The 24,267-nt window shown below is 33.4% G+C and overlaps 2 protein-coding genes across 16 annotated transcripts in view; one reads left to right on the top strand and one right to left on the bottom strand.

The window, feature by feature from the left end:
• Positions 1-1,436: 1,436 nt before the first annotated feature.
• Positions 1,437-9,324, bottom strand: LOC147071618 (putative cytochrome P450 6a14). Its single transcript, XM_085947987.1, has 4 exons — positions 8,566-9,324; positions 7,827-8,081; positions 3,091-3,342; positions 1,437-1,606 (listed from the first exon to the last, which is right to left on the bottom strand). Exons 1-4 carry the CDS (start codon positions 9,290-9,292, stop codon positions 1,437-1,439), a joined length of 1,404 nt encoding a protein of 467 aa, XP_085804113.1. The 5' UTR covers positions 9,293-9,324.
• A 13,085-nt stretch (positions 9,325-22,409) lies between these two features.
• LOC147071619 (putative cytochrome P450 6a14) overlaps positions 22,410-24,267 on the top strand; it is a 64,127-nt gene continuing 62,269 nt past the window's right edge. For 10 of the 15 annotated variants that reach the window (XM_085948280.1, XM_085948293.1, XM_085948285.1 and 7 more), the window contains exon 1: positions 22,410-22,455. The gene's annotated coding sequence lies outside the window, so the exon portion shown is untranslated. Of the gene's footprint in view, positions 22,599-24,267 lie in introns of all 15 variants that reach the window. The other 5 variants (XM_085948284.1, XM_085948292.1, XM_085948289.1 and 2 more) reach the window with 1 other exon arrangement.

Consider the following 24,267-nt stretch of genomic DNA (forward strand, 5'->3'; position numbering starts at 1 on the left):
TTATATAAATAGATTATCTACAACGTTTAAGGAATGTCCAGGATTATGCTCTGAAAATACCATAAAACCTCAATTTTGGCGCACGTGGCCCCTTAACAATTTTGTTTTTGGATATAGACCCATTTTCCGGGGACGCCTTCAATAATTATTATTGAAAATAACATATTCTAACACGTGTTTAAGAGTACCTATCCTATATTTTTCCGCACTTGAGATCCGTTGCCTGTTATACCATAACCAGTAGGGTAAGCCAGATCCCATTAATTTTGTGTTTATAGAGGCGTAGGCGAAGTAATAAAAAATATTCTATATAATCGTCGCTATGTTTCAAATTTATTGATGGAAGTAAAAATTATTCCTGAGTTTATATTTTAATATTGAGTTATCAGGTGTCGCAGATAAAAAAAAAGTATTGCGAGTAATGTAGGATAAGAAATTAATAGTAAACAAAATAATTTAGCATGTCTGCGAACAAATGCAACAAAACATTAATTATACTACGATCCGTTGTTTTTAGAAAAGTGTACCCAATCAGGGTTCCACTAATATTCATAAAAGTTTGTAAAAAAATCTGCAACTTCTCAACGAATTAAGTGACGAATTAAAAAAAAACAACGATTAATTTGCTAGATCAAAATTAGTACACCGATGACATTTTCATGCCAATTCGTCTATCGTCGTTATTGAAAATCAACGCAAAGAAAACCATCGTTTTCAGCTGTTCTTATCAAGAATTCCCCTTGAGAGATTTATACAGATGATATTTATCAGACAGATAAATATTGAGAGATTTGATAGCTTTAAATACCTAGATGATATTTAGCAAGAAAGCTCGCTATATAAATTAAAATGACTGGAGCAACGTTCAATTAGACTAACGCATATCTCCTTTAGACTTTCCATACAAAATAATCAATAGAATAGAATAGAATAGAATAGAATAGAATAGAATAGAATAGAATAGAATAGAATAGAATAGAATAGAATAGAATAGAATAGAATAGAATAGAATAGAATAGAATAGAATAGAATAGAATAGAATAGAATAGAATAGAATAGAATAGAAAATTAATATATATATTTAATTTTAATTGTTTTTACCTTTTCAAAGTAATATAAATACTGTGTAGGTACATTAGTCACAATAAACAATAAACTTATTATTTTCTCATCACAGTGGTAGAGAGACACGTATGGTAAAAATAAAAATCACTTAATTATGTTAAAATATTTTATTATTTGTACTTATTTTCATAATTTTATTTACTTCAAGACAGATTTCGTACAGTTAAAAATGTCGGAAGGGTGAAACCTATCCTGTTTCAATTGCCTGCTGACAATTATCTTATCAATTGATAGTAATAGGAAATAGAAACCGTTGTTGATACGTCCATATAAATATTACAAAATATATGGTGCACATTAATATAACTCTTTTACTTTGTCCTCTTCTTTAAATTCAACCACAATCCACCTTCAGGTACCACGAAAACTGCTTTCTTATCGAATACCATTGGGATGCTGGTCCTTTCGCATACTGACAGCTCAAACCTGGATAAAAGGTATACCAAACTCGATTTAACTTGGAATAAGCCGAATCTTTTCCCTGGAAATAAAATGTATTGTTATTAATTTACAAAATAAATCAATTCAAAAAGTTGGCAACGTGATATTTAGATAAAAACAAAATGTTTATCAGTCCTATCTTTAGAGGAGGAGATTTAGCCTTCAATGGATCCCATCACACATGGGTATTTAGGGCAATGAAAGGGCGGATGATCTGGCAAAGGAAGCTGGCCATTTAGGAATGCCATATCAGTGGACACCAGAAAACCAACAATAAGTCTTATTTAAAAATAACGGATAAATATAAAAGTTATGGCAAAATTCAATATGAACTATGTGAAACCTACGCAAATTATGCACAATAATAATATGTCGTATGTGATACTTTCTCACACAAGTCTAATTATATAAGTATCGGAGTTTTTTTTACTCTATGCTCACAAAGGACGTTTTGTACACGTGATATTTTAGACAGGTCACTGCGCGTCAATTGGTCTGCCTTTAAAATAATAGATAAACAACGATATATTTAGATTTAACATAGTACCTATAAAGACGCCTTTAATTCATTTAACGTAAATCAGGGATACCATATCAGTGGATAGCAGAAAACCTGGACCGGAATGAGGCCATAAAGAAAATGTGCGAAAGCATATGGATAGATTTTCACCATAGGGGCATCACTAGAAAAGGGAAAATGGAGTAAGTCTATTCTACCAGCCCCACGGTTGGTGCCCTGGTTTGTAGTTTCCTTTGAAGAGCGACGATCTTAAGCTAATACATACTAGAGGCTAAGAACAGGGCACACAATGGGTAAAAGATTTGATGTCTTCATGGGAAGAAGCGATTCGCAGCTCTGCGATAAATGTGATGTTTTAGGGGACATTGTACATATAGCAGTACAATTCCCTAAATATGAACCTCACAGAGTACAGCTGCGAATTGCGGATATCTTTGAGAATATCGTCGAATTGAAAGGTGCCCTGGCGGTGGGTAAGACGGAAGAGCTTGGCAGGACCTGATCGGCGGATCCCCTTCTAGAAGAGAAGAGGCGATATGACAACGAGTCACAGTCAAAGCTTCGGTAAAATCATTTAAAAAAATCAGTCCTATCTTAAAACTGTTTTAACATCCATAGATATTTCAAATCAGTAGGAGTAAATCTTTCTAGTGAAATATAAGTAAATAGAAGAAGATATTATATAAAAAATAATAAACTCGTTTTTTCTATCATAAACTGGAAGCGAGATCTGCATGCTGCCAACGCATTATTGAATAACAAAAAAACAAAAATTATAAAAAAAAAATCGGTGCATGTACTTATGTATGCGCGTTAGAAGTTATACTTCTTTGGCGTAACAAAACAAAAACAAAACTTGTGATAACCTAGATTCTTCGACTAGCTCTTAATTATCTTGTTATTTCTCGTTGTTTTTATTTTTAAAGTAACAACTCGGTAAGTAAGTACTTACTCAGTAAGGAGTTCCTCTTAATTCGGTCTAAACAAGGCGATCGATTACTTACCTATGCAAATTCGAGGCCCTTCACCAAAAGGTAAATACGAAAACTTAATCACTGCTGCTTTGTTCTCTGGCGAAAACCTTTCTGGGTCGAATTTGTTCGGTTCAGGATAATAGTCTGAGTTCCTCTGAATGCCAAAAATTGGTATCATGATGGGGGTGTCCTTTTCAATGATTATGTCTGTGCCAGGGAGCGGGTAATTCTTCGTGCATACTCGTAATGTTACCGCGCTTGGTGGATATTTTCTTAATGTTTCTGGAAAAAAGTTTACAATTGAAGCATTCGTAAATAAACATATCTACAATTACTATTGAAGAGCAGAGGTGGGAATATAAATATTGAAATATGTATAGAAAGGAATAATAATACATCAGCATTGAAAAACAAAGCATTGACAAATCCGGAAAGACGACACGCCTGCAGACCACACTGACGTAGTAGAAAGAGGGTCCAGACTAGGTAACCCAATACCAAGCCAAAATAATTTCACAATTTGATCACAATTTTTGTGATCCCAGGATTGGTATTTTTTCGATAGTTAATATTAAATTTTTATATACTTATACAAATACCAATGATAAAAAGTATAATTTATTGAAGACATTTATTGTAAATATTGTATTCGTGCAATTTTAGTGGTGTAAATAATATTTTAATATAAATAATAATGTGAAAGTAAAACAGTTTTATTTATTTATTTAAGAAACGATAACAAATACAAATACAAGATCAATTAAAATAAAAAATATCATATTGTGTTGACAATAACATACAATATCTATTAGTACCTACATATTATATTAATTAAAATTAATACACATTCCGAGATTGTAACAATATTGCTACTCATTCGTGGATGTGCCTGTATTAAATTAAATGAGAAAATAAAACATACAAAATTCGGTGCTGAAACAAGTGGGTACCTGCACGTCCGTGGCACTGGCGGTTATACGCCATTCGCGTGCCAGCACGGCAGTGGTGTCTAACTTGTTAAATAAACGGATTTATTATTTTTCTGATGTTGTTACGATTGCATATGGCAGCAATAAATGATTATTTATTATCCGTGAGCATTCTGCAATTCCCCCTGTGACATGTGCAGGTACATACACGCCACTAACATAATGATTTTGTATATGTACCAATTGATTGTGATTGATAAAAAAAAACAATCCCGAAAGTTTCTGGATTATGTTTACTAATCCCGGGATTCACAGGTATCAAACTGGATAATCCTAAACCTCTCTAAAATTAAATTTACTCGAACAGTTGGAAATTAATCGCGAATTATCCAAAAATAATCACATAATTAATGAAAATTTTATAATGCATTCGTCGCTACTATTAAATATAGTTTAATCAGATGATTAACAGAATTATATTAATAATATTTTAATTGATTAATAATGTAAACAAGAAATAACCAAAGCACTCGAACATTGTACTTTCGATAAATTGTGTAAATTTTGATATCCATTAAAAACCCATTTAGGATTCTCAAAGTATTGATGATACACAATAATAATATTGTTGGAACGAATAAGAAAATGTAATCTGTCTCTATCTATACGTATAGTATTTAAGCAAAGGCAAATGGCCTATCTGAATTCATATGAGGCACCTCCGACCCCACAAAGCCGGGCACTAGAATCATGCTCAATCATAGTTAATGCTCGCACCTCCGGCAGTGTTAAATTCACTTCAGTCTACGTTCCTCCCTTTAAAAAGGACGACTCTATAAACAGATCAGATCTAGATAGCCTACTGGACGCTAACGTTACCTCAATTGTCATCGCGGGTGATTTCAATGCCAAGCACTCTGCCTGGCACAATCGATCCGCGAATTTCAGAGGTAAAATGATACACAAATTCATAGAAGACAACGACATAACCTTAGCCGCTCCATCTGACCCCACTCACTTTCCAATAAACAAATTAGGTCGACCTAATATCATAGACTTTGCTTTGCTCGCGCAGACGGATTTCATTCACGAAATTAGTGTAGTTAACGAACTATCGTCAGACCACAAGCCGGTACTTTTACACTTAGGGGACCCATAAAATGTGGCCCAGCAATCAGCAGAAGAATCAGAACCCAAACTTCTTGGGACGATTTCAAATCAGCGTTAGAGTAAAAGCTCACGCACTTAACCCTACTTAACACTGAGGAGAGCATAGACTCCGCAGTCGCGACACTCACGGCGAAATACGTGATGCCTTAAACTCAGCCACCATAGTTACACCGTCAAATCATACACTCCGCCCATACATACCACTGCGCCTTAAATATAAAATCAGAGAGAAAAATATAGCACACAAGGAGTTGCAGGAGCTAAAACTCCACACATCCAAAGCCATTTACAACAGTTTGATACCCGAGATCAGAAAAGAACTCGCAGAACTTGATGACGCCAGCTGGTGCCAAAAAGTTAGCAATTTAATTAAGGGCAGCCTACCATACTGGTCCATAACTAAAATTCTAAGACAGACTAAACAAAAGATAACTCATATCCAGGGACCTAATGGTTCAGTATATTCATCCATAGATAAAGCCGAAGCTTTCGCAATTAGCCTAGCCGAACAATTCTCTCCAAACACAATAGACAGGAACAATTCGGAAATAGTTAATCATGTTAGGCAAATCACTAGAAAAGCCAGGGATATCTCCAATAAGAGGTCAGATCCTCCTCCAAATCCTCTAATGCCGGCCTCGGTCACGGAAATCGGTTGCCTCATTAAGTGGTTTAATAACAGCAAAGCCCCTGGTAATGTCGGTCTAACAAACAGAGCTGTCAAAAACCTCCCAGATAGAGATATAGAAATACTTACGCAGATAATCAACGCCAGCCTAGAACTCCAATACTTTCCAGCAGCCTGGAAAGTAGCGGATATAGTCCTCATTCCAAAACCTGGCAAAGATCTGACTAGACCAGAAAATCATAGACCAATTAGCCTCTTACCTACTTTAAGTAAAATCTTTGAACGAGTCGTAAAACGCAGACTTCAAATCATGATCGATGAAGCAGACCTCATCCCAGAAATCCAACACGGATTCAGAGCAGGACACTCGACCAACCATCAACTACTTAGGGCTATTGAATACATAACCAAAGCGTTCAATTACAAAGTCTTCACAACAGGACTTTTTTTAGACATAGCAAAAGCCTTTGATAAGGTCTGGATCAAAGGTCTTATAGTTAAACTCGAAGAATCAGGACTCGACATAGCCATGATCAACATGATAAGCTCCTTTCTTCGGAACAGAAGCATTAATGTAAAAATTAACGGAATTAGATCCACCACTAAAACACCCACAGCCGGAGTCCCACAAGGGGTCCCGAATAGGCACGTCTCTAAAATGGAAAATCTTTAAATGCATAACCACAAAATCCCATCGGATAATTCAGTTAAATACTTAGGTCTAACGATAGACAGCATACTCACGTTTAACAAACATATTCTAGAGAAAAAACGCCAAGCTGCAATAGTCCATTCAAAACTTCGACCCATAATGGGTCCCAGGAGTAAACTGTTTACTCGAGCAAAACTTCTGCTCTACACAGCAATCACCAGACCAATAATTACCTACGCAAGCCCCATATGGGCATACGCAAACCCTAGGCACACTAAAGTTTTTCAGACCATACAAAACAAGACATTGAGACAAATCACAAACGCACCGTGGTTTGTACGCAATACTACACTCCACAAAGACCTTAAAATAGAAACCATCCACGAACATAATCATGAAACTGTCGAAGAAATTCTACAAGTCCATGATAAACCATCCCAACGCGACTATTAAAAATTTGCTGATCGAAAATGGAAGCGACACAGACTACGTTTATAGGAGGCCGAAGGCAATCCTGCTGGACAAGCAACCACCATAGTTCCCTCACATCCATACCCCAAGACTTCCTATCATCCGAGCGACTAACCTGTTATTTTTAATCGCACCAAGGAGAGACATTGATACCCGACCCTCTCCCGAGGATAATAAAAGATGAAGGGCACCCCGCCGCCTGACGCTAGTGCGGCCGGAGGGAACCTTCCTCCCTAGTATTAAAAAATATAAATATACAACTTTTATTTCATCTCAGGGACATAAATATAAAAGATAAAATACTGCTCGGGGGAGACAATCGGGCTATCAATGTCACAGCAGAGATCTTCACCGGAAACCACCTGACCAGTGATGTGACCTGAATCTGGGTTACATCACGGCCAGGATGAAGTAAACCTGAATTGTTTGTATATATAAATGTATAAACTTTTACCCGTTGTGTAGGTAATTACACAAATGCGTACCGCACCAAAGCCTACCAAAAGCCAAAAACTACAACCGAGATGACGGAGATAGGGGCCCAGCCCCGGTGCTCCATATACATGTAAAAGGCTATACACAGAACGAAAAACGAACTATCTGAATAGTCTTGATAATGGTGTTACAACCGAAATAGCTATCTACAAAACCCTTTTTTTTAAACCTGTAGAGTTTAATATTATTTATATTTTCATGTCTCCTAAACCTCTGTTTGTGTACATATCGGTAGAAGATTCTATAGACTCGGATAGAGTCTATCTACGTGTAGGTGAATCCTAAATTCAATTAAGTTATAATACTTAGAGTCATGACTCTACTTTATACTTTTGAATACTATACATACTTTTATCTAATTACCGCCTAGTATGGAATCTTCGTCACCAATGTTTCATCAGAATCCAATACCGTATCTTACCATCAATGACTTGATTAATATACGTTATCTCTCCCAGCGCATCATAGGTAATCTTGTTGTCGTGCTTTGCAATGACTTGGTCTATTTCTTCTCTCACTCTGTTCTGAATATCTGGATTGAGAGCTAGCTCATACAGAGCATAACTTGACGTAGACGATGTAGTCTCAAATCCAGTGGCGAAGAAGGCATATACCTGAGCGGCGACTTGCATCGTCGTGAGTCTGACTCCATCATTCAGTGCTTGCTCATTGATTCCTGTAATATAACAAGGTTATTTATTTATTGCGTTCTTCGCACTGAAGAGTCTACTCAGGTTCTAGCTATTGTCCAAAAATACAAAATTGGTTTATTAATATTGTCGATTTTTCCTGTACATCATCTATACTGTGAAAGATCATTCAGTGTAATGTAAAATTCAGTTGACAGGATCTGTAACTTAGAAGTAGCATTTATTTAATTATTAGTATTTGCATTATTTTTAAATAAATAGATATGTAGGTAGTAAAATGTTCAAATGTCTTTTATTAAATGGACTTGTCTATAAATAAATTCATCCATTTTTTTAGTAAATAAAATTTTGCTTTAAATTTTTTAATCACAACAAAAGTGAAATTTGGTGCGGCCACCAGACGTTTCCATAGAACTGTCAATGTCAATCGTGCGGCCACAGTTTAATTTCAAGTGAAAACCACTGGTCTAGAGAGATACATAAAATATTAAGAAAATTAAAAATTGTCACCTAAAGTCTCATCATGAACGACTCCATCTTTCTGTAACTGAATCAGAAGCTGCATGAAATCATTGCGGGCTATATTATTATCCTTGCGATATTTAATTGTCTTCTTCACGGTATTGTAAAAGAAATCTGTCAGCTTATTACCGGTTTTACTTCCTCTATAAAACACCATTAATTTGGGCATAAAAAACATGATGAACTGGAATACCCCTCTAACAAAAGATATTTCAAATACTTTCTTTCCCATCTTCCTGAATTCCGCGTCCGAGTGCTTGAAACTATTGCACTCAATCCCAAACGCACACGAGCCGATCACATCAGTGTTTAACTTCGCCATAATCTCTCTCATGTCAACATTATCATCTTGTACAATGGTTTCTTCTAAGTAACTATTCATCTCAATTGCACATTGTGTCACAAGATCAAACATCTCTTTGATTTTGTTCGCAGTAAACACTGGGGTCAATTTGCTCCTTAAAACCTTCCATTGTTCTCCTCTCAAATTAAACAGATGTGCATTGAGAGGATTGTGAGTGTGGTCCATTGTGGAGTGATCCGTAAAATGAATAAAATCTTTTGCCATAATCGCTTTCAGAAGTTCGATATCATTGATGATGAGTGTCGGCCGTAGCATCAAGAATGCTCCAGCGTACGGAAGATGTTTTGTGTCGTTGTAAATTTTGGTGATCAAAGCCCCGAGATTTTCTTTTCCCAAAAAGACGTTAAGCATATTACCGACCAAAAAAGTCGGCTTGGGTCCTTTTATTCCTTTATTGGTCCAAAACATGAAACAATACCAATTCCATAAAATCAGTCCACCCGAAAATAGTCCAAAAAATAACAAAATGTAAAAATACCACATGATTTTAACTGATATTTCACTGGCCACAATTACTAATAATGCATACAATTTTCTAAACTTAATTTATTTATAAACTCTAAGTAAATAGCTATCAGCAGATAACTTATAATATTAATCAGTGATATGGAACATTTCTCTTCTGCGTAACACTAAATATTATTTTCTACAATGTTGGACGTACTAAGATGGCCTCGAAATGGTCCCGAGCACACCGGAGCACAGTTCCGGTTCATGAAATCCCCGAGATTGTCTCTCCGTCTCGTAGAAAAAATAAATTAACCATCTGAGCTAGGTAGTTCATATAATAAAAAAATCTAACACACTATTTTTTATAAAATATACGTAAAATTTAATTGTGTAAATATTTTCGTGCTGGTATTAAGTGGCACCACTTTTTTCACTTGAGCAAATATATTATATAGGTCATCCACCGTTGCAGTTAAGTGTTTATAAAATCTTACAAAAAACACTTAATACCAATTTTCACTTCTAGTTAAATATATCGCACAATAGTTTCAATAGTTATTCGAAATAACAAACAGTGGAATATGTTAATTGTATTTTATGTATCTATCGTATTTGTTTCCACATTTATTATATTGTATGTAATACCGGTTTCATCCAAACGGGCATTTTCAATTGGTCTATAAGTACGAAAAATAGAATATAACGAAAAATATTTAAATATTTTGTTCTATTCTAATGCCATATATTTTCATTAATTATTTATTAACAATCAAAAGATATAATAAAATATCTCACATTTAAATTGAATCAGACACGCAATAAAATATTTTTAAGTTGGACAATAATTAAATTTTGGGCATAATATCTGCATATTTGTACATAAAATGGATGACACGTCATAATATAATTATGTTTGTTTATTGTAAATACATGTTGATTGCAGTTTTTACTTACTCTTCCTTATTACAATGAGAAATTTATCTAAAAGGTTTTTAAAAAAATAACATTTCCGAGGTTTTTACAAAAAGCCCGGTTAAAATTAGACGGGTTTTGTATAAAATCCAAACATATGATATTATGCACAACAATAAAAGTTAAAATGATCCATTATATTGTTAGAAATACTGTTTATAACACAATCTACCAATGTAGGTACTACAGGTCAAAAAAAAAATCTACCGAAAAATTTTGTGCCAGAAAACGTCTCGCAGTTCATTCGTTGCGGAGCACTGATGTAATTAAAATGCTTCATACTTTATACAGTGGCGTAGTAACATTTTCTAAGATTAAATTTATATTGAATAACTCCAACATTTAAAAAATGGGACAATTCTAAAAAGCTATGACTATAAAAATTAAAGGACATTTTCATATTTAATTACTAACTTATTAGACGTTTAAAATATTACTTATTTCAAATTACAAACAATATATTATTGAAAATTTAAGTAATCTATCTGGCTAAGAGTTAAATGATACATTTATTCTTATAGATTATTATAATTAATATACCTAGTCATATATGGCGATAGTAAAAAAAAAAAACTTTGCACAAAAAAGAAAAATACATTATAAAACAAATCATCATCATCATCAATTCATCCAACCTTTAATTTTTTGTGAGTGTTTATCTAAATATTCTGAATAATGATGGTCCATTTTATAAAAAATACTGTGCTTGCATCAGTGCAGCAGCCGCAGCTCAAGTAAATCTTAAGAGCAAAAAAGTGTGAAGTTGCTATAACTGAATCTGAAATCACTTTTATTATTCAGTAAATTGCGAGCTCTGGTGGTAGCGCAAGTTATTACTTATTTTAGAACTTAATGCGGTAATCTGTTCGTAAGAAATAAAGATTTTTGATTGCATATTTCGTTCATATTAATTAATGCGTTATCATTTTTTAATATGGGGAAAACCTCATTTTCGACAAATAGTTAATGCATAGACCAGCGATTTCCAAACTGGGAGGCGCGGAGTGTTGCAAAGGGAAGCGCGAAAAGTTTAACATAATTAATATAGCCACAGATTTGCATTTTGCAAATGTATAGCTTACTTATTTCAAATTACAAACAATATATTATTGAAAATTTAAGTAATCTATCTGGCTAAGAGTTAAATGATGCATTTATTCTTATAGATCACTATAATATACCTAGTCATATGGCGATAGTAAAAAAATAATTACACTTTGCACAAAAAAGAAAAATACATTAGAAAACAAACAAAACCACTGAATTAGTCATACAACAAGTCACGGTGGAACCGGTAAGGCATGAATCCATGTAACCTTTGTTTTTTTGTGAGTGTTTATCTAAATATTCTGAATAATGATGGTCCATTTTATACAAAAATACTTGCATCAGTGCAGCAGACGCAGCTCAAGTAAATCTTAGAGCGAAAAAGTGTGAAGTTGCCATAACTGAATCTGAAATCACTTTTATAATTCAGTAAATTGCGAGTTCTGATGGTAGTACAAGTTCGAACTTAATGCGGTAATTTGTTCGTAAGAAATGAAGATTTTCGATTGCATATTTCGTTCATATTAATTAATGCGTTACCATTTTTTAATATGGGAAAAAACCTAATGTTCTACAAATAGTTAACCATATTGCACTACGACTAAAATTCACAGTTTCACGCTGCGGCCTCACTATAGAGACCCTTGATAATTTTAGACCTTTTCTGATAAAATAAGGTATTTTTGATCATCGTTGATAATATGATGTTATAATGGGCAGTCCGGCAAGTCTAGTTACTCCACTGCCATGTGATGATAATGGACAGTTTATCGTAGCCACAATTAAACATGCGAAACATTTGTTTTTCTAAGGAAAGTAATTAATGATATTGGTACTTGACATCATAAAATTAGCGAACAAATAATACGTGTCTCTAAACTGATATTCCAGTGCATTTGGTCATCCAACTTTTTTTATCTTCAGCGAATGAACTGGTATAGTTCACAGTGCATCCACCCACAAGTATGAAAGAAAATTGAGCTAATATTTTCTTTTATAGTATCTCGATTATGAACTTGTGTAGTATTGTTCTTAGGGGATGATTTCAGTAAATTTTTGGCAGTGTGGTTTAAGAAGAAATATGCAGACTCAGTGACATCCCGTGGGGTAGGCAGATTGAGCGTTGCTTGGGGGCGGCAGTTACTCGAAGGGCGGAAAATCGAGGAGAACCATTAGGTATATATAGAAATGTGTACAATATAAACTTAGTAATAACGGATATATCTTTCCATTAAAAAAATCAGCCCACTGATTGGAAGCAATATGTATTAAGGGCATACCTCAGTTGAGGCATGGTCTAAACAGATCGTGGCTAGACGATGCGCGGATTGCGGGTGCAAATAATGACGCATGCCAACCGAAATATAATTTGTCATATAAATCCAACATGCGTCCATTTAATGTTCTATTAGTAACAATAATAATATATTCATTGACATGTTTTCTTTTTAAAGTAAATGGGTAACGTTTTTAGTCATCTTTACACGATTTAAGAATTAATCCCCCCGTCGCCATCACAAAACAAAATGACGTATTGACACCACGACGTTCGCTCTCAGACTGCCAGCGAGCCCAAAATTTCGTCGCGCCTATAGTTGAAAATTATTTGCCGTTTCACTGAAGTATCGCCTTAATAATTAACGTAAAAGGTTTAACAGGACTGTATTTTAGTCGGTTTCGCAATGTCTAGTTTACTTCCGTTTATTTTGGACGTCACGTTATTGGTGACCAGAAGTGACACGAGCAGATTTGCGAATTATATTTAAATTACAGTTAGGTACCATTATACTTCCCTAAAGTTATCCAAAGATTTTTGCCAGTTACTCGTAAGTTATCAGGTGTATTTTTAAATATGTCTCAGATGGCATTTAAATTAGATTTGGATGATAAGTATAGTTACTGACTTTGCAACAAAAAAGGCCAGGAAAGTTTATTTTTATTTTAATGGTTGAGTTTTGAGACTATTAATTGGTATAATTAATATGATTAAAAGTATGATATTGGAACCATGAAAGGATGATAAAATAATAACAAGATAAAAAGAACTTTTTATATACCACGTTTTTAAATTTTCTGTTGAATTATATAAACTTGACAATTCTATGTATTAATAATTTAGCACAAATAATGCAATTGTCAACAAATCATTTTTTTGCTATTTTGCAACAAACAAATATAGAATACTGAAATTTCATTTTGATTTCCATAGTAACGCACGTATATAAATTAATAATTTAGTTGCTAGGACCACCACTTTAGCAACACAATAATAGTGATTGGATTACAGATTTCTTCCGAAATAACTTTTAATAAAAAACAGAATTGACTGAAAATGAATTCAATTCTACTTAAAGATGGCTAAAAGTATTAAAAGAATGCATTGGCATCGTGTTCTGATATATACTAAAAGTTTTAAATATCTAGCTAGTCGGAAAATCGATTGCAAGATTTGTACTGGATAAACAACCACCGGACAAACAAGAATGCGAGCTAAGAAAACGTGGTAAAATACTATAAGTATAAAAAATGGGGCTGCATTTTGGCACTGCCTAGGGGCGGCATTTTGTCTAGAGACGTCACTGGGCAGACTTATGTCATCCGTTGGACGTAGACATGCGGGTGAGATGACGAATGTGACCATTAATTGCAGAGCGCATTGTCAAAAAGTAGGGATGTTCGATTCTTGCAATAAAATCGATTTTTTTGAATCGATACGATACAAGTAATAAAACGGTATATAAAAAAGTATATAAAAAAAATATATAATATACTTCAACAACATGTGCTTCACTTACATTGTGAGCTTTAAATATGAGATCGGACGTTGTAATAATAATTAATTTTTATCAATATGGTGACGTGAAAGGGGATAGTCGATGAAAATTTAATCCAATATTAGAGTGGAGGGAGTGTGAATTTTAATGGGAAAATCGTGAGAAGTGGGAATGAAATTAGGGCTTTAATTAATGTGTTATTTCGGTTAATATTTCAATTTAATTCTAGGAATCCTAAAATATTTTTTAACTGAGTTTATTCATTCGGGGAAGGATTTTTAAATGCATCATCAGACGGGGTCGATCCACGGCTGGATAAAAGCCTCCACTCTTCCCGGTCCCTAGTTCTTCGCTTTCACTATATGAGCCGTTTATCTATCCAGCCGATTTTAGGGAATTTCTGTGGAGTACCCCTTGTATATGAATGTATGACGATTTTGTCCAGCGATTGTCGACTCGCCGAGCAAGATGCCCATTCCAATAACATTTCATCTGCTTAACGACCTCTATAACATCGCATACTCATGTCTGCTTCCGTATCTATTGATTTGTTTGGTGCAACAATGCCACGTCGCGCTACTCGTAATATTTATATTTTTCTAACATTAAGAATCCATGTATTACACGCTGCCGTGAGCACTAGTAACACACGTTGGTTGAACACTTTATACTTAAGATACAAGCCTGGGCAATCTTTCTGTGGGGGCCCGCTAGCTAAATATGTTGAAAAATGTAAAACAGTTTCATTGAGCATACTTCAGTGAAACGGCAAATAATTTTCAGCAATAGGTAGGACGTAATTTCGCATGCGTTGCCAGTCGGAGAGCGATAGTCGACCTGTGAGCACGTCAATTTGTTTTGTGATGGCGTTGGAGGAATTAATTCTTAAATTGTGTAAAGATGACTAAAAAACGTTACGTATTTACTCTAAAAACAAAACATGTATATTAAACAAATAAGTATAACAAACAAAACAGAATATATTATTACTATTTCTTAAATAACAATAAACATAACATTAAATGGACGCATGTTGAATTTTTATGACAAATTATGTTTTGTTCGTCACGCGTATGAATGAAAATGTAAAACAGTTTCATTCTTCTCATGAAAGTTTTGGCTATTAGAGAATATTTTTTTTTAAGTTGAAATTCCTTTTCATGCTTACTTTCTTACTTGCGGCCTGCCGTTCATTTTGTATTCCTAATATGGGCAGCACTCGAAATGGAAAAGTTAACGCACCGGAGCGCTCGGAAAACTCGGGTATTTATTAATAAAAGCGTTAGATTTTTTCGTTTTCCGACCTATCTAGCTCAGACGGTCAAATTATTTTTTCCACGAGACGTAGCGATAATTTTGCAGATTTTCACGAACCGGAACGGCGCTCCGGTCCATTTCGAACCTTGGATGTGGCCCTTCATCCAAAAAGTTTGCCCAGGTCTGCTAAGGAGTATAGAGGCGCCCAAACATGCTTTGTCAGTTTCGTGCTGCGAGAAATCACCTCAGATATACCACCGTCAATATTGACATATTGTGTTGTACGAATAGACGTACCTAGTTGTTAAGATCCTCAATTTGAGTGCCAGTGATGAGGATTGCTTTTGATAGCAGTGCATCATTATTTTTATCTTCGTGACAATTATTTTTAAATTATAAATTACAACTTATTTATTTTAAGATTTTGAGATACATGAGCAATAATTGCTATTGGGTGAGTTATCCCGTGAAGAAAAAAAAAACATATGGTGTCTCCCGAAAAATGTTAAATGACCTTGAACTTTGACAGTTAGTGCGACGATTACTGCACTAATTGAATTGAATAATATTGTTTACAAAATAAAACCTGTGGGTCTATTCTATACTTATCGAACACTAAAGTGATAAATAGTATCAAACTTAGGGTAGGTTTGTATCAAAATATTAGCACTTATTGTAACAATTACACGAAGTTGATTTTTATTGTTGCAATAAGTGCGATATTTTAACAGCAGCAAGATAGGTTCTGTTAAAATATAGCACTTATTGCAACAATAAAAACGAACTTCGTGTAATTGTTACAATACGTGCTAATATTTTGATACAAACCTACCCTAAGTTTGATAATATTTATCACTTTATCACTTTAGCGGTCGATAACTATAGAATAGACCCACTGATATGCCTGTTTGTATCATCGAGGTCAATATAGGTACGTCCAAAACACAAAAACTTTTAAATAAATAATACCAGTGTTGCCAAAGATTATTATGAGTATTATGATTATGACTAATGTTAAGTAGGTATGTTACAATATGTCGTAAAATGTTTATTGATTATGCAATAATTGATTATTATACTAAATGACTCATGATGTTATGATTTTATGTTGTGCAAGGTTGTGTCTCTACAGAAAAAGCTAAACTTGAGCAACTTACCACTCAGTAGTAGTTACGTCCAGACAGCTGATGAAATCCAATATTACATTGACCATGACTAGGTACTTGCAATGAACTTGACGGTGTAAACGTGTTTAACTGGTGTTCCAAATTTAAAGAAATAGTCCGGCGGCATAGCTCAAAAAATCCAACAAAATGTAGGTACACTTTTGCATAGAAACATAAAATTTGCCACGATAAACTCAGAAGCCTCTAAATTCCAAAATGACAGCAAAGCTATCATCTGTTTTGATTATATTTTAGTGTACTTATACATGTATCTTATGATTTTATTTATCTTGCAATTTTGCAATAAGTATCTCATAAAATACCACGATGGTGGACACGATTTCAATGTTTTATAATTATAATCATAAAAATACCATTATTGATGGAAAATATCGCCGACCAGGCGACTTTTTTTACTATTAGAGAAAGTTTATTATTTTTTTTAATACATTCACTTGAATTATTGAATTGTCGAGTATCGACACACATCAAAAACTACAAAAATCAAATAACTACATGTTTTAAAACAATAATCCACATTGACATTTGAAGTAAATTTGCTCCGCATGCGACTTTTTTTACTATTAGGGTCAATTTGTGATTTGTGTTTATCTCACTTATCCGGTCGACTCACCACGCCGGGCCAATCCAGAGCCCGGACCCCAAGCTGGAGCCCTGTCAGCCCCCGTTGTGGGGGCCATGCATATATACATATAAATATCCATTGAAATATCGTAGAATTAGAAAACACTTTGTAAATCATTTCAAAAACATTTGTTATGTTCAAAATGACCATAACCAACATTCATACTCTGGCAACCCCGTCGAATATTTATGGTCAAGTCATGGAGCGTTCGCGATTCCACAGATGTCGCTGATAGAATTTCCGGCCGCAGCGGACGTCGCGAGGTGTGAAAGTAGCAACAGGGCTTTTTGATTCGGTCTGTCATACAGGATAGTCGTGCTCTGCTTTGGTTTTACCAACATTTATAATGGACGTCACTTAAAGCAGCACGATTGCAGCCGCAGTGCTTGAGGCCTCTGTGTTCGTTCCAAGTTTGGTATTGTAAAACTATTATTATTTGATTCACTTATCTTCCAATGTTTCTTTTAAAACTTAGCTGCTTGCCGTTATTATAGTATTTCCTTTATAACCTTTTAATGTAATATTCTTGTTTTCGCTATAATATAGTTCGGTCAAGTACATAAATTGCTCTTTCATTTATTATTTCCCCTTTATTCCACACTGTAATATAATTATAATCTTTCACGGTATCGAGACCGTGTGGCGTCCAGGACTTTATTAACTACATCTTTTAATCATAGATTGCACGTGCCTTCAGCCGTGCAATTCCTTTTTTGTATTTCTAATTTAATTTTTTACAGTTGTCAGTTGCGAGGTTACGGAAGTAATTTTTGTTCAGCTTGAAAAGGATGCACGCAACCCATGGCTCTTGCCTTTATCTCATGCTCAGCTCTTTATACTCTAAATCCCATTTATTGGTCAGCTTTCTCTCCCTTTATTTTGTAGTTGTGACGATAAGGATCACAACTACAAAATATAATATATCACATTAATGTAAAATAATACTCATATTAACCATATAAATGTTCATCCTACCACTAAATTTCTAATGCCGATATGCTCCGACCGAGTGAACGTGGTGTAAAAATATGCATACTGTTTTTTTTAATATAATATTTAACTTTGATAGTACGATAGATTTTATAAATAATAAAAATAAATGAATTGGTAAGTATATGGTCGTAATCGTACCTCGAAGAAAATCTGGCTAAGCTTAGATAAATAGGAGAGTGTTATCTTTAGATTTATAAAGCCATATGGCTACTGGTATGTTTAGAGTTACCCAACATTAGTGATTGCTCACACATCATGTATACCTAATCATATTATAATCGTGCATCTGTTTTTCTCTTCAGCTTCGAGTGTTGCCAGCCAGCTTGAATTATTATTACATTTATCCTCAGTTATTACGTTAGGAATGCTTAATGGAATTTCTGCAAAAAAACAAAAATTAAATATCAGTTATCATTACCAGGGTCCATAGTCCAGATAGGTAAATAAGAAAGCCTCCCCTATTTCTTTCGACTCTTCTCTATTCCCAAATCTTCGTCGACACATACTTAGGGATTGCAATACCGGTATTTCAAAATCGGTATTCCAGAATTTATCGATACCAAAATACCGGTTTTAAATATAAAAAATAACGGTATTTACGTTATTAAGAATCACATTTACTTTTAGGAAAACGAATTTAATGTTTGCAATGCATTTGTAAAAATCAACAATTCTATAATGTATCCACCTATATATTATATTTTCAAACGTCACTAGAATATTATTAAGGTACTTAGATACATTTCCTATATATTATCTAATTTCAATGTTAATTATTAATGTATAGGATAAACTTACATTACTTTTCAGTTCGTTATTAAATTTAGTCAGTAAGTTCGTTATTAAATTAGTAAGTAGGTATCTTCTTGTTATAACAGATTAATATGATAGAAATTCAAAAGCCACTCCTCATGAACCTAGGCTTTGAAATCGGGTTTGTTTTACGATATTATAATGACGGTCAGGCTATAAAAAAATCGGTGTGTCCTTATGTACGAGCGTTAGAAGTTATACTTCTTTGTCGTAGCAAAACAAAATAAGCCGTTACCTGAGTCTATTAATATTATAGTGGATTAGGTTGATCTATCTGTGTCACTTAATCCTTTATAGGGCAAAGCATTTTTTTCTCCATTTCAAACCGATCTCCACCATTTTGCATCAGATAATTCATATCTTAAAACAATTTCAATATAAAAATAAAAAATATCTATCAGAAATTTGGAAAAACTATAATTTATGGTGGTTTTTTTATCAACCAGTGCCCATTCAGGTGTTTTTTTTTTTTGATTTTATAATATATTTTTTTCAAATAAAACAAATAAATAATGGTTGTAAATATTATTTATTTAGTCATAAGAAAAGTTACAATTCAATTTTAATTTTTTTTATTATTTACATAATACTTTTCAAAACATAGTATGCAACGCGGTACAATACATTGCTTACAAAAATAAGATATGCGTTTTGGCTCTCTAGCCGTACTAGAAGTACATCGACAGCTCTTTTTCTTGGATTTACTCATAATGAACTAAAAAAAAATAAAACATATTATCGTAACAGTACCTACCGACATACAACATTACCATATTACGAAATGACCGCGAAAAATTGAGTATGATAGGGGAGGCCTTCATCCAGCAGTGGATAGACCCCGGCTGATGATGATGATGTTACTTCTACAGTCAAATATAATACAATACAACCCCATGAAAGTTGCGATTTTGATAGTAATTAAGTACTTTAGCATTCAATTGATGTCACAATTAACAAAAAAACACCATTTCTTATCGGATATTTTGAGAACTTTTCCGATCCCAAATATTCTGAGTAAAAATAAAATATATTTATGATAGTATACTATATTCACAATAAAATATAACTATGCACAACTGCCTAAGCCGCTTTTTTATGTTTAAAATAATTCTAGAAGTTAGCCGTGCGATTTGCAAATTTGAGGCTATGTACTTCCCGCTTGGCAATAGAATGATGAAACAAGTACTCTTTCATAATATACTTGTGAAAAATATAACGTAAATCGGTAAATAAATGCATATTAAATAATTATGTACATACTCTTTTTCACAAAACATAATATAAATGGGAAGAAAATGACTTGCAAAGTCAAGTGTCACTCGCGAATTCGTCGAGTCGCGACCGCAAACGCGCAATGGCTGATACATCGACCAATCGTTGAAATAATGGTTTGCGAGCGATTGACGTACACTTCATATTAGATGGCTTATTTCGTAACCAGAGAACGTTCTCGACAACGTCTTGAAGCACTAAGGTTGATATTTCCATATTTAGTGTATGACTTATAGCTCATAAATGAGGTGGTCGATGAATAAACCGTTTTCGACCTTTGCCCTATAAAGGGATATAGCATATGGTAATTGTAATTTATTTATTGTATTGGACCAAAACTCATCTTTATCATACAGGGGTTATAATCGATTCAAACGTGCCCATGAAAATACACTCTGATCTGTTTCCTAAACGCGCCTAAAGAAGAATAACTGCAAAAATAACATAAATGAGGTGAATGTTCTCAAACCAATATTGAATACACGTTTTGTTTACGTGACAAACTTTCTTCTTTTTATCATGCCACCCCTAGCGGAGGTCGGCCACCATCAGGGCGATCTTAGTCTTTTATCTGGAACCCGGAAGAGTTCAGTGGAGCTGCACTCGTACTAACTACAGAGGTTATTAAGACATGACATGCAGCGTCGTCCACTGCTACACTTACCATTAATCTTTCCTTGGGGAATGCTGTACTTTTGTTCTCTCATAATGTGGCCGAGGTATTACTTATTAGTTTTCTAGTTTTGATACCACGCAGAACTTCTCAGTCCTTTCCCTTTCGATTGAAAACTTCAACATTATTGTCACCCCAAGGAACATTCAGGATGCGTTTATACAGCCACATCTCGAAAGCTTCAAATTTCCGTGACATCTCGTGGTTTAGCATCCATACTTCCATACCATAGAATAAAAATATTGAGAGAACATAAAAACGATATGGTGAATAAATTTTTATTAGTACGATGTTAAAATATAAACAAAGTAATAATAAAAAGCAGTAAGTGCAATGAATGGACGCAATTACTGCCTTACTGTATTATTTTAGAAGATGTCTATTTTTCACTAAGGATTTTAATGGTATTTTAGTGATAATACTGATTTTAAAGTGAACAGAATATATGGCTTTCAAAATTTCCTAACGGATGGCATTCATAACTCAATATCACAAATTTTGCGAGTTACTGCCTTCTTCCTTGGAAGGGCAGTATAATATTTGAGGGATTTTGTTTTAATATTATGTAACTTTTGTTGGTTTCAGTCAATAATATTTGCGTTTTGGCTGCATAAAAATATATTTATACAATATAGTAGTAAATAATGAAAAAATAACATTAACTCATTTTCGAAAACATAAACGTGTATGCTTTCTTAATACTGAAAATACCGGTATTTCAGATTTTTGAATCCGGTATTTCGGTATCGATAAATAATAGAATATCGGCTTTAAAATACCGGTATTGCAATCCTTAATGTTTATCCCATATTTATCCACACTCGAGAATTCAACCTAACCTAACCTAGAAGACAACCCACCTCATTTTTGTTTTTGATTTTTGTTTTCCCTGGTCATTTATTACATAGTATTTTATGATTATATTTATCATTAAAATGTAGCTTAAAAACTTATTTATAATTTTGTTTGAATAATTCATAGTTGTATGTATGTATTTTGTTTTTATTTTAAAAAAGAAACATCGATTCTTAAAATGTAAATTAATCAATAAACCGTTAACATTGAAAAATTCGTATTCTGTTTCCATGTGCTTCTAGTATAAATAGCATTCACCTTAATGTATGATATAAACGTCTTCTTTAAATACTTAGCATCTCTTTAATCGATAACAGAAACATAAAAAATCTCATTCCAAGATTATTTATAGGCTTCTCAATCCCGTAACTTATAAACCATTAAAACAAAGTGATCTCAAAATTGCCAACCTTCATTATTTTTATTTACATAACAAGTCTGTGATCGTGAAAATTTCCGTCATTGCAACTAATATCTAACAATCAACCATAGTTTTCAATAGAATTTAATTTTATTTCATCACGGAAGCAAAAGCCAGAGTAATCAACTCAGTGCAGAGTCGTTTTTGGTCGAATTCGGACGTACATACAGTTTTGGTACTAACGTGGAGAATGATAATTAATTATTATTATTTAATATGTTCTGTTTTATCCATTATTTAATCAAACACTCATACATATAACACCTTGTGTATATTGTGAAAAATTAACAGTGTCAAAGTTCATTGTGATACCTATATGTAAAGAAAAATATAGTTTTTTAAAAAAGTAATCAGTAATATATTATATATTACAGTGACGATTGCGTTATCTTGTATTATTATCAAGAAATCTTAGAATACGGATTATTATCTATTATTAGTATTTATTATCTAGGCACATAATTATTATGTTTACCGATTAATAGGTATAAAAAGATTCGTATATGATTGCATATAACGTTAATACAGTAAATATAAAGGCGTGGCATTTAAGTCAGTTTTAAATATAGATAGATTGATAGATATTTATGATGTTTGGATCAAGCGATCGAATTGAAATTGATTGGAAAGTTTTGGCGTTTCTTTAACAAGCATACAATTATTGTTGTTTTAATTTAATAAAACGCAATTTTTTTGTAGTAGGTACTTATTCCACTTTTAATCAATAAATTAGGATGGGTTTCGTCCGCCTCGTTATATTATTTATGTCGCTTTCGATTTTGTTTGATAAATATTGTTTTATAAAAAAAAATGTATTCAGTTGAAAATGTCCCTCTGAGGCGGACGAAACCGGTCCTAATTTATTGATTAAAAGTGGAATAAGTACTACAAAAAAATTGCGTTTAATTAAATTAAAACAACAATACAATGCAGTTCCACCATGAATTGACAGTTAACAAAATAAAAGAAATGAAAGCATACAATTGCCTGTGGCGGTTATTAGTACGTAAGCGAGTAAATCCTAACCATTTTTGGTTGGAAGAAACCTTGAAATATTTTGCAGAATCTTGCGACATCCCAACCTTACTAATATAATTTTGATACAGGTAGTTAAAAAGTTAAAGGTTAAAAATAAGCATTGTATGAATTTATTATCTTGTAATGATTTTGGGTTTCTATTGCATTAAGTTTATCAATAATAATTACAATATTTGCGGGAGACAGAAAGAATAGCTGGAAATATACGTACTTCGATGAAGTGGCAGGATTGTAATACCTATAAAACTTTTTACGAGAATTATTTGCTCGTAATTCGCTCTAACTTTTTGTTCTTTGTAAGTAGATGAGGTGGAGGAGATAGAAGGTCGTTGTTGCTTGCATTATTTGGAGGAGAGTTTATTGATCGTTACAAGAATACACTTCATACAATAATAAGGATGTTAACGTAAGATTATAATCGCGGGCAATGATGTACTTATGAGATCGATGCGATGAAGAGATTAATTATTATGTTAATGAACTGAGAGACTTGATTCGACCGGAGTACTAGATAACTATATCAAGTGAATGTGCTAGTAGTGCGTCTCGTGATGGACTCGATGAGTTTAGTCAGGAGTCATGCATTGTCCTTCCAATTTATACAAATGCAGTACATACATTACAAGATATATTATTGCAATTACCAATCTTAACAGACCCTACAGATTTAGTTATGATTGAGGAAATGCTGACGAATACTATCGCTATACTGTTTTGTTTTTACTACAAAACATACATATTAAAGTGTATCACACATTTAATGCTGAGTGGTATATTGCTACATGTCTATAACCTTTATCGAAACACCATTGGCGAGGACATGATATAGGTATTCAACGTTTACTTTGAGCTGTAAAAAAATAATACAAATGTAAGTATTGTACGTATTAGTTATTTATTTCATCCATAAGTAATAAAATTACATCATGATAAACTAATAAAACCTTTA

Source organism: Rhyacophila brunnea, unplaced genomic scaffold, assembly GCF_057557595.1.
Source record: "Rhyacophila brunnea isolate RB1 unplaced genomic scaffold, BYU_Rbru_1.0 scaffold_20, whole genome shotgun sequence".
Lineage (NCBI taxonomy): Eukaryota > Metazoa > Arthropoda > Insecta > Trichoptera > Rhyacophilidae > Rhyacophila > Rhyacophila brunnea.

Excerpts from the sequence above, each read along its gene's own strand:
- LOC147071618 (XM_085947987.1), bottom strand. The coding sequence starts at position 9,292 with ATGCTTAACGTCTTTTTGGGAAAAGAAAATCTCGGGGCTTTGATCACC. Across the intron at positions 8,082-8,565 it reads CGTTCATGATGAGACTTTAG|GAATCAATGAGCAAGCACTG; the intron begins GTGACAATTTTT and ends GTTATATTACAG. Across the intron at positions 3,343-7,826 it reads TATTAATCAAGTCATTGATG|AAACATTAAGAAAATATCCA; the intron begins GTAAGATACGGT and ends ACTTTTTTCCAG.